This window comes from Micrasema longulum, unplaced genomic scaffold (assembly GCF_059751315.1).
Source record: "Micrasema longulum isolate JH-2025_06_02 unplaced genomic scaffold, ASM5975131v1 h1tg001334l, whole genome shotgun sequence".
Classification (NCBI taxonomy): domain Eukaryota; kingdom Metazoa; phylum Arthropoda; class Insecta; order Trichoptera; family Brachycentridae; genus Micrasema; species Micrasema longulum.
This window is the reverse complement of record NW_028278520.1, coordinates 189807-202032: the sequence shown is the minus strand read 5'-3', so window position 1 is coordinate 202032 and position 12226 is coordinate 189807. Positions and strand designations below refer to the sequence as shown.

Genomic DNA, 12226 nt, shown 5'->3' with positions numbered 1-12226 from the left:
AAGCCCTGTAGATGCCTAGACTTCTATATTACCTTCTCTTAAGTGTTCTTCATCTCTGTTGTAATATGTTAATTAAAGTATTCATTTTGTCACGTTAGTGTTTCACTTGCCAAACACAAGAGCCGGACTCTTTTTTGGAAAGTTCAAACTCAATATTTAGTGTTTTCGATTATTTACATTTTAGCGATTTTTAAAAAATTAATAAGAAATAAATGCTATGGTTTTTTGACATCGTGTTCATTTCTCAAAGAGTAGTTTCCTAAGCGAATGATGTAAACTCCGAATCCTTATCATGTATTAGTTTGTAAGTCATCATTATTACATACTCAATCTGATTTAGTTAATTAAATATAAAGAGATACTAATTGCAATGTTTCTGGCTAACGCATATTAATAACAGGGATGGAAAACATTTTGGAGCAGGGTATATGTTCTATATCCTTGTAGTAATTCGTTTATACTAATGACTCCCTAGGGGGTAAAATCCAGTTGTCTACAAACATTTGGCCAAACTCAAAATATTAAATAATACACTGTTTTATATGTAAATCCTTATTTAGATGTTTTTTTTAAAAGTGAGAATAAAAATAATTAGTGTGAGACCCCGGAAATATTAAAACAAACGATTACACTTACTATCTAAATTGGTTCAACATACTTATTGAGTTGTACATTGGAAATTGGTGCCACTGATATTACAACAATAACTGCTTGTAAATATGTCAAATTCAATTTATTTATACTAACGTTTACAACATACATAAAGTGCCCATGTGTACATCATAATATGTATGTAAGATATGTAAACTTGATTAGAGTCCCAAGAGCTGTCTTGAGATGGTCACTCCACCAAAGCAGTAGACTTGTTTGTAAAATTATTTTTGCTTTTCATGTTTTGTATTTGTATTTATTTATTTATTTTATTTTATTTTATTTGGGAAATCAACAGTTCTACATACATATTTTTAGTAAACAAACAGATATAGTGTATAAAATCAGAACTAATAACAGATTTCCACGTAGTATACAAAGTTATTTAAGAAAATATATTACATATCAAATAAATACATACAATTTATACATATAAAAATGTTATTTTTACGTACTCAATAATCAAAGATTTTTTAAATATTTATTTTAAGAACATTAAGTTACTGTAAATTGGGCGGGATAAGGACAAAAATGCTTGAAGAGAGGATAAGGAGGGGAGGGGAGATGTACATATTTATTATTATAATGTCTACTAAGAGTACTAAGTTACATAATATATTTTTAGTGTAAATTTTAAATCTGACAGAGTGATGTTTGTGTAATCTATATTTTTAAATTTTGTATTGTACATTGAAAAAGTCCCACGAAAAAAAGCATTTTTAACATACTATGTTTTACTTATTGGTACATGAAACAGGTGGTACCGTCTACAAATCCTGGCTGGCACGTGTATTGTTATTAAACCAAGCAGCTCTGTACAGTCAACCATTCCTGTCATAATTTTGTAAAGCAGCAGTATCAACACAGTGTCTCGATAAATATATGTATACTCGTATATTTGGCATTATTTATGCGGATGTTGGGCCACCGGGAACTGGCAGTAGCTTGTTACTTGACCCAATGTCTGCACAGTAGTTAAGTATGTGAGATGTACTACTAATATAATTTTGTTTTCTTATTTCTTTTTTTTCTTACTATTATTTATGTATCTGTGTGTATTTAAGTATAAAGATGTTTTATTTTATGTTTATTTTTTAGACACCATAAGGATATATTAAATCATGTAAATGAATGCCTCGACACGGGTTGTACCCAGTGAGGTATTTATGTTAAAAATAAAAATAAATGTTATTGTAAAACGTGAAATAAAAAATGAGTTAATTTATATCCTCTATTTAACTACTTTTCTAAAGATGTTTCATTATTTTATCACAAATCATACAATCTTTTTATTTACTGTGAAAACTAAATAAACCTTAATTGCGTTTAACCGTATAATATACGAAAATATTAATTATGCTTTCCCTTTACTATGCTCTACTTCATCTCCTAACTATCTCTGTTGCCACCGTTAATTAAAAAAAAAGTGCTAGAATATTTGATATAAACGATTTGGGGTTTAATATAATGATACGCTTAATAAGTTAACTAAGAAAGGGGGTGTTTTAAAGTTCATTGAATTTTGGGCGAGGAATAATTATTTTGAAGCATAATTCAAAAGTTAAAACCCTTTACACTTAGTGAAACAATGTGGATGATTAATTATGAATTTACTAAGTTATAATATCTTAACGATTTGGCCTCAGATCTCAGGCCCTGAGCGTCATATTGCAAAACTTTACGAAAAGTACTTTTATTAAACCATTGCATTTATACCAATGTTATTAAGTAAAACTTGCAATATACATTGTTAAGAATTTAGTTTGGAACTTTTGCATTGTTGAGGTGTAATTGAACGTAGTTATGCAGAAAGCAGCCAGTCCACAATTTGGGATATTTGAGATAATGGTGTTATCGGGTGCAGTGAGGTCAATTGAACGTATTAATGCAGAAAGCAGCTAGTCCACAATTTAGAAAAAATAGATATTAGTATTATCGTGTGCAGTAAGTTATATTCTGTGTTCTGCTAAAAACAGCCGGACCGTTTTTATACAAAAAACGGTAATAATTACCTTCTAAAAAAATAGTTTCGATCACAAAAACGGCATTTCTTAATTTGCAGAAAACACCCACAGCACTAGAAAAAAACTTTAACTTTGAAAACGGACGTTACTTTAAAAATCACTGAAACTGTACAAATTAATAATTCGATTGTTATAATATAAAAAATAAAATAATGCATTCATTGTTTATCATTTGTCAAAGTCAAAAATATTCCAACTGTTGTGTTGATTTGATTGTTCACTCTTTTCACAAAGGTGCTATTATCTCGGTTTCACTTTTTTAATTATTTAATTTAAACTTGGTTTTGGTAACTAAGCAAAGTTTTTGGGGGGTTTTACTCGACAATATAAAAATTTAATTTATTCATGCATTTACTAAAATCGATAGTCTTGCAAACTGTGATGATTAACTATGAATACTACTGTTTTTGGGGCTAATAACCTTATGAGTTATTTATTTATTTTATTTCATTTATTGTATACGCCAAGAGAGCTTTTACATGTTTGGTACAAAATTACGATTCAAGCGTTTCATTACAAAAGTTAATATGTAGGTCTAATACATGTGTATCTAATAAATATATAAATAATTTGTATTTTTTTAAGTATTGAATTTCATTATGCTTTATACGAGCAGATGTTTATTTATTTATTTTTATTTCACGTTTAACAAAACACTTTTGTTTTTAAATATGAATACCTTACTGGGCACAACCCGTGTCGAGGCATTCGTTTACATGATTTAATAAAAATTTATGGTGTTAAAAAAATATACATAAAATAAAACATATTTATACTTAAATCCATACAGGTATATTAGATATATATTATATACACAAATAATAGTAAGAAAAGAAAACTAAATAATATTATTAGTACAGCTCACATATATAATTTACTACTGTGCAGATATACAGTAAGTTCCCGGTGGCCCAACATCCGCACAAATGTCAAATATATGTGTCATATTTATATTCATCGAGACACTGCGTGGATACAAATACAAAACATGAAATGCAAAAATATTTTTTTATTAACAAGTCTACTGCTTTAAAAAAAATAATAAGGATAAAATATTACATAAAAGTAGGTAGGAACATAATGAAATATTTTTTTAAAATAGAAAAGTTTTAGGCAAAAGAACTAAGTAAACAATATATATTATTTAAGTATTGGTAAATGCATAGTAAGTGATTTTTAGAGCATTCAAATAATGTTAGTTATTTTGATTTTACCACCGTAAAAATTTTGAATCTAAAAACCGACAATGGAAAACGAAGAATATCAAATTCTACATATTCGCTTTCGAGCCGGTGTAGTCTGACGATTGGAGAATTTACGAAATAATTATGTCTACCATAACAAAGGTAGACTGCAATCTTTTACATCTATTTGGTACTTTGATACTTATCAGTCTCGTTAAATCAGGAACAGTTATAAACGATTAAAGAAATACATTATGAATCATTGTCTCAGAAAAAAAACCTTCTGTCATTGCGTCTTGAATGCTAAAGTTATGGGTTTAGTATATGTGATACTTTTTTGTATGTTTGCCACTTAAATATTTTGTTTTTAGTTGTTTATATACACAAACGTTTTCATTTTTTAAAAAATTTTTTATATAATCTTTTTAGTGAATACAACAATTACGTTAAAATTAGTTTGTTGTAAATCGTAGGGATCTGAGATCGGTTCGATGTTAATTCATTAACAACTTCTAAAATAAAGCGATAAGCCCACACATAACCTTTCTCCTACGCCGTTATGCGCGGACAGAAATCAAATTAACTGCGCACAGTCTAATTCTGAAATAAGGAACTGTAAAATTATGTTGGTTCCTTTTAGATGGTTGCCCAGTGCTAAATTCACAAGTCCGCGCATGCGCAAATTAAGATCTTCAGTAACTCCGTGGAAGCAATTCTAACAAACCAATAAAAGTTTTTTTTCGTATAAAGTGTAAACGCATGCAAAAAATACAAAAACACAAATTAATTTCTCGAAACTCTAGAGGGTAGAGAAGATTCAGAATACCACCCCAGGAAAAGTGTTTCCCATTTGTTTTGTTTTTTTTTTAAATATTTTTGTTACACTCAGTTATCAAAGACGTAATAGTAATTCTTTATTTTTTATTAAAATTAAAAGCTGTCCCTCAAAGAGTTAACCCAGCCGATGATGTATAAGCTCTGTAAATGCATAGATTTACATATTCCTTACAGCTTTATCTCGGTTGAAAATATTTCTAATATTCATATCAACCTCGTCGGGAAAAAATCCAGAATTGTTCTACAAAGATTTGGAAATTCCTTGATTATTCCTAACTTCAATAGTGTCTGTTCTTCAATCTTTCTGCGCATATTTTTACGACGGTTGGCTTCTTTTTTTTTTAATGGTAAAATAAATATAAGTCCATTACAGGTGAAGTAAACTAACTGAAAGTTTAAAGGTGAAGTAAACACATTGCTTATATTACATTTCTGCAATCAGTATAATCCAAAAAAAAATTCCTGGTGTCAGTCGGTTCACTTCACCTGCAAATGGGCTCAAATTCAAGTTGTTATTATTAACCCTTATATTTATATTTGTAGGACATTTGTTAAAAAACATAAACCACTCTTGCTGGTGAAATAGGAATCGAGTTGGAAATTTAAACCTTGGAACTGTGCTCCGTGAGTCCGCAACACTACCACGGGATCACAGCCCGGATTCAATATAAACAGGGTGTTCTTTAAACCCTGTCACATCCGAAACCACGATGATCACTATGAGAAAGAAGACATATTGGTACATTAAAATATTTTTTAGAATTACTAGTCATAAAAAAAAATATAGAAAAAAAACAAAAGATTGCTTACTTCTGCAGTGGTGAAACGAGAAGGGGGGAAGGGGGAGTCTGAACTTCACGGCCGCGCCCCCTCGCCTCTCCCCTGCAGAAGTAAGCAACCATTTGTTTTTTTCTATACTTTAGTCGTTCTAAAAAAATATTTTAATGTGCCAATATGTCTTCTTTCTCATACTGATCATCGTGGTTTCGGATGTGACAGGGTTTAAAGAACACCCCGTATAATACACACTATATACATTACATTACATGTTTTGAAACACTTGTCACTGCGTCAAACATCGTTTCTGTTTACGAGTCTTCCCGAATTTTGTCAATATGAGCTCCTTCCAATCTATATGTTAAGCGGACTCATGCGTGAAATCGTTAACTAGGGACTGTGTGGAGTCTTCGCGTCAGACTGAATTCATGAATAGTTTACGACGAGATTAAAATAATTCTGATTAATGTGATGAGAGCTTAATGTTTTGAGACATCTAACTGACACATATTAAACAGGAGGATAGTCTTTGCCAGTCACGATAGATACAAAATTTAGACTATAATTATCGTAATCAATTCCGTTGTTCATAAAATTATACTAACTATGTGTAACGTCACACACTATACCTTTCTGACCTAACTACCAAAAGTAAGAAAACGTTTAAGTTTTTAAACTACGAAGTCGAAAAGTTGTTAAAGTCTGTATCGAGATATGTAGACCCTTTTTACTTGACAAAACATTTTTAAAAAACATAACGGTTTTCTTACTTTTGGTAGGTATCAGAAGGGTATAGGTGTGTGACGTATACACATGTAGTTAGGTATAATTATTTCATAAAATTTACACTTCGAATGACAGATTCTTTATTACTACATTTTGATTGCTCACCATTCCAACTTTTTGGCTGGATATTAAATATATCTGAATATTTTGAGGTAGCATTATTTTGAATAACCGATTCTTCTTTAAAACATTTCGATCGTTCACTAGCCTAAAATTTTGTGTGTATTTTTGAAATATCTGAATATTGTTTAAGATCATTGTTATAACTTGATTGTGGCCACAGAAAAGATGGCTATTGTAAAGATAAACCTTTATACAAAGAATAACGTCCTATAGTTAGAGAGCGCTGAATCTGAGTGATTTACTTTCGGCACTTTTTTGGTAGCCACATTTCACGTAGCTCCGCCCATTCCCACGTCACGTGAATAGCATAATAGCGACATCTTGTGACAAGCGAGTGTCGCTACTTCACTACAGTCGTCATACACTGTGTTTTCCTTGAAATTATATAAAATAAAATTTGTAAAAAATACAGACTATTTCGTGCTTTTCTTCCAGCATTGAATGTCAAAAGTACTAAAGCTTTCTTTTCTCAATTATTGTATTTATTATTACATTTTTCCCGCGTCTTAATACTTTTTTGTTACGAATTCTCTCTATCCATGATATTTTAAAGATTCTTCTATGGCACCACATTTCCAATGCGGTGCCATAGAAGAATTCTCTATATGCTAGCTTGATTGAAAGTTCAGCTTTCGATGCCGCCGAGAAAAACTGAAAAGATATATGGTATAATCGAATACTTATCACTTATAAAATAAGATTATCAGTTTGATTGTTTGGTAGGTAATATATTATATAAAGCGACTTTCAATAAAAAGACAATCCCTTGTAAAAAATACTTTTTGATGGAAAATATTTTTGTAAAATATTATGATAAGCAAACATTATTTAAATTATTAGAAATTATCCAGGCTTTAAAGATACAAAAATAAATGAGATCTTGTGAAATAATTAAAGAGCACCAAAAAAATAATTTAAATAATTGTGCACGAGAAACAGAAGATAAAGCAAAAATGATTCTTCGGAAAACACTTAAACGTTTGAGTTAGGTAAATACCAAGCATTTTTTTACGTTTTTAGAAAGATAAGAATTATTTCAATAAAACCCACGGAATAATTTGACTATACCTAAGAGAAATTTAAACTTCAAGAAATTAGTACATTCATAACTTAATAATGATTGTTATTTTTGCTCAGACCCCAGAGCTACTGTAATATTTTGTAGCAAGTTCCTGAAAGTATTTAAATCATACTTAAACGTTGCTTTTGATGTAAGCTTTAAATATTGGTATTTACGATTTTTTTTATAAATACGAAGCCGCAAAAACACGTGGTAAGAAAATAATATTCCGTTAGCTTACAAGGAAAACTGGCTAAAAAAAAGAATTCTTGTTTGTTGGCAAATCGTGATTGAAGTTTTACAGTCACAAATTAATAGTTTTGGTATTTTGTACACTTTTGAGTTGAACCCTGGATGTATAAACATTTGTCTCACAAACCACGCAAAACACGCATATGCTCATAACTATTATAAATATAATTAAAAAAATATTTTTAAAGCAGTAATTTTCAATTAAACCAACAAATCTTACCTTTTACGATTTTTATTTTTTGGGTTAGGTTGCAGCTTTCAAGCCCCGATATATTACATTAAAAAAATTAGCACAATAATGTAAGCAATCGCAATTAGATTGTCATCATAAAACACACTATTCTCTTCTATAAAATAAACTCTTCCAAGATCTGGTAATCTTCCATGTAGGTAGGTATCTTTTATTATGACTAGGTATATTATAATTGTTTCAAATAAGTAAATATTTTGTGGTTTTCTAAAGGCTAACCCTCATTAGAGATAAAGGAGGAGAAATCATTTTGTCGACGAGTAGGCATATACTAGATACTAATAAAGACCGTAGGTCTTTTAATCAGAATAAACCAGTGGGTGGCTCATTTTTATAATGATAGAAAATGTGTTTCTGAATGTTATTCAGTGCGCATAAAGAAAAAATATTACTTACATTATACTTTTATTAAGATTTAGATAATACAAATAAGGGTACTGTGACTTTTCTTGATAGCTGTTTCTTAGTCAGTTAAGCATCTTAATCCATTTATGAATGGTTTGCAATTGCTTGAAACAATTACTTTCAAAATATTATTTTTGTTTGTCAAACTTTATTGTAAACGGATGGAATAAATAATTAACGGACTTATAAAACAATTCAAATATTTTCAAAATGTTTATAGTCATAAAACATCTCTTCTTACAAAGACAAGTGATCACTTAAATTTATTAAAAATACCCTTGACAGTATCTTTGTAAAATAAAACGATTTACAAATTTCGACATTTAAATCTTTTTGCGCGGGGTTCCGAATTCCATTAATTTGTGAATTTTTCGAAGTTTGGATATGAATTCATTACAATAGAAACTCTGCCCGTTATGGCTCAAAAGCGTTTTGCAGCTACTCTTAGTTTCGAACTTGGTCCAAAAAATATTTTTGTAATAATTATCGAGTTCTATCATTTAACCACCAAAATAAATTAAAAGAAAAAGATGCACCCCTTTGCGCCCATAAGTTCATGGTTCAGTGACAATTTGATTTATTTCGTTTCTTTACAAAGGTCTTCATTACTTGAAGAAGTTCGATGCGTGCCTGTATTTTATCAAGAGGCGTCAACATCTTCATTATCGGATGAAGGGATAGAAGAAACATTCTATCAACATCGGTTTCTGTTTCTTTAATTTCTTTCAGCTGCTTAAGCAAACTGCACATAAATCGATCTGCGTTATTGTTTTGATAAGGAATTTGAGTTCGTTCGCGAAGTAGCTGTGCTCTTGTTGGAGAAATCTGAGGCGCATCAAAATCAGGTTCTTCGGTTTTGATAGTTGTGTTTTTTTTATCTACAATCTCCAGTTCATAATTTAAATCTTCTTTGTCACTTGAAATATTGCATGGCGAAACAGAACCGTCGTCGTTAACTTGGGAAAATAAAGTATCCTCGTTTTTGCTTGACTGTTCTGATGCGTCGTCAGCGGATTCATTATTTTTCTTTGTGTTTGTTCTTGGTTTACTGAGTTTTTTCTTATTGAGTTTAAGCGTCGGTTGCAAGAATGATAGATGTTGAAAGTGTGTGTAAGCTTTTTTATTGGGTTTTTCGTTTCTTGTTTCCGAGTTGAACTCCCTAACGTAGCAATCCCTTATATTTTTCCACCTTTGCTGTAAATATTTCACTGAAAAAAGATCATACATAGTCTATAATAGGGTTAAAATGTTGATATGTAAATTTTAATTTTTTTATTTTTTTTTATTTTTATTTTTATTATTTTTTCACGCCCATAAGGCTTTTACATACATGAAAGTTTTACAAAATATAAGTATATAAACAACATTAAATTTAAAAAATACAATATAAAGCAACAAAAGATAGAACAGTGTTAAGAAGTAAAGTTGGTATAAAAAAAGAAGATGAGTATATAAACAACATAGATTTAAAAAAAAAACACAATTTAAAGAAATAAAATAAAGGAACAAAATAAAGGAACAGTGTTAAGAAGTATAGTTGGTATATAAATAAAAAGATGAGTGTATTAACAACATAAATTTAAAAAAAATACAATATACTGTAATAAAATATAGAACTGTGTTTAAAAGTTAAGTTGGTTTTAAAAAAAATCAAAGCAATATATTTCTTTTTTTTTTTTTAATAAGCTAAAGAAATACAATTAAAGGTTTATAGCAGCTAGGTACATAATGTTATAAAATACAATATGAACAGAATATTAAGTTCTATTTGATAAGGAACATATACATTGATATTTAAAATTTACAAGACTCACGCTAAAGACATCGATGTTGTTAGCATATTGGTTCGCGAGTACATGCATCCGCATTACTGGCGAATTCGCGCTGTAATTGGTCGATGATGGACCGCAGTAGAACAAAGTATTACATCGGGTAACTCGACCAGGCACTCGCACATTAATCAAACTGATAAGTTCACAACAATCGAACATCGACATTATTATTTTAAACAAAAAAAGCAAGTCATTTAATTTTCGTCTGTTTTCTAATGTTTGGATGTTTAAATAATCATTTAAGTATGATTTAATAATAAGTATTTTATTGCAATGATTTTTTATTATAATTAAAATTCTGTTCCACCATTGATTATCAGTAGAAAAACTCAATCTATGTTGACACTCTGTTTAAATATATTATTTAAATGATTGTTACACTACTAGTAAAATATTTCATGCATTCCGTTTATTTTTTACTGTAAAGATACAATAAACCGCAGCGCGTTCAAATGATTAATAACCCTATGTTAACGTGTAAGTGCTTGACGGTGAACCAAGAAAACAAATTTCATTTGGGTTAGTAGGCTCACTAGAATATTTTATTTGAAAACATCTTTTCTCGGACACATAATACTAAGTTTATCAAATATTTCAATAGACTGTACGTATCTAGTACTTAAAAACGGGTTCATAAGTGTTGACATTTTAAAAATATTAACAACTGAAAACAATTATTAGTCCAAGGACCAGTGGTAGTGTAGTGGACTCATGGCTCAGATGTTCAAATTTCGAACTTCACTCTACCGCAACTTGATTCTTATTTTCTAGCACATTTACTTATGACTAAGTAGTTGTCATTAATTTAGTCAGCTATTTTTAATAAATCATGTTTAAAGAATACCGAATTCCATCTTTGTATTTGCGTATCCAGCCCATTTAAATTTTCAATAATTACTTATGTGTGCGTAACGGAAAGTTTTAATAAAAAAAACTGTAAATTTGCTTACCTACTTACGTAAGCAAAAATTCAATGATTACCTGGTTCACCAAAAAGCACATTAGCATTCGAACGCACTGCAATCATCGTTAACTCTTCTAAAAAATTACAGTGGAAGAAAATATATTTTTTTAAATACGTCATTTTTATAAAAGCGAACAAAATATTATTTAACCGGTAAAGAAAACAAAGGTTTCTAAAATGAAATATTGAACAATCAAATAAATTAGTTATCGAAACAGTGAAAATATTCGTTTATATAAAACGATTATCCTATCACTAGAAAAGTTGAAACAGAGTCGCTTACTTTTATTATTTTGTTCATTGAGAGACATTTTTATCCACCCGACAACAAACTCCGAACAAATTTCTCTCCAAACTTTCAGTCTGAAGCTCCTATCTTTGTGCTCATTACTTCCTATATTCCACAAAGCGGGGCATTGTTGGACACGCTGTATGAATTTTTCGGTTTTAAACATGATAAATAATGTAAAGCGCAAATTTATGATGGAATAATATGAACTGTCAGAACGTGGTTGCGTTTGAAGTAACGCTAGAACGCGAACGCTAACGCGAAACGCCAATACTAGCGACTGGAGATAAACGCGAGTGGTTGCGTTTTCTATTATTGAAGGAACGGGAACGCAGGAGTGGCGCCGTGCGCCGCTTTCCTGCTTTGTTTGCCACAGTCGCAGTGATCAATTTTCCGGAGCTAGCTTCCCTGCAGTCCAAAAACGTTTATATTAATATTAAAAATCAGTTCTCTACAAGATGTTTACAGATAACCAGGGCACCATATTATTATGTTGTATTAATTTAGTATAAATATCACGAGGACAGCGCGTGATAATATGTCCAAGTATAAATTTTCGACGACGCATTTAGTAGCTTTGGTTACCGCTCCGATATAGAATTTTTAAGTATTTATGTAGATCATAAAAGTAAGGCAACTTTTTAAGGCATATGTTGACGTCAAATTCAATTATGTTTTATTTTTCTTTATCCATGTAGCGAAATAAATAAACATCGGATCAAAGAAGTTAGGAAAAATAATAAGTCTATGATTTTTACATGGAGCTACAAAACTCGCAGCATACGAAGATGT

General features: G+C 30.1%; 1 protein-coding gene across 1 annotated transcript; it reads right to left on the bottom strand.

The window, feature by feature from the left end:
• Window positions 1-8335: 8335 nt before the first annotated feature.
• Window positions 8336-11690, bottom strand: LOC148275848 (uncharacterized). Its single transcript, XM_088235121.1, has 2 exons — window positions 11429-11690; window positions 8336-9557 (listed from the first exon to the last, which is right to left on the bottom strand). The coding sequence occupies exons 1-2, from the start codon at window positions 11598-11600 to the stop codon at window positions 8911-8913; spliced, it is 819 nt and encodes a 272-aa protein (XP_088091247.1). The 5' UTR covers window positions 11601-11690; the 3' UTR covers window positions 8336-8910.
• Window positions 11691-12226: the final 536 nt, after the last annotated feature.

What these genes read in the sequence shown, in the direction of transcription:
- LOC148275848 (XM_088235121.1), bottom strand. Translation starts at nt 11,600, where the DNA reads ATGTTTAAAACCGAAAAATTCATACAGCGTGTCCAACAATGCCCCGCT. An exon ending in CAATGAACAAAATAATAAAA is followed by an intron (nt 9,558 to 11,428) that starts GTAAGCGACTCT and finishes ATCTTTTTTCAG; the next exon opens with TGAAATATTTACAGCAAAGG.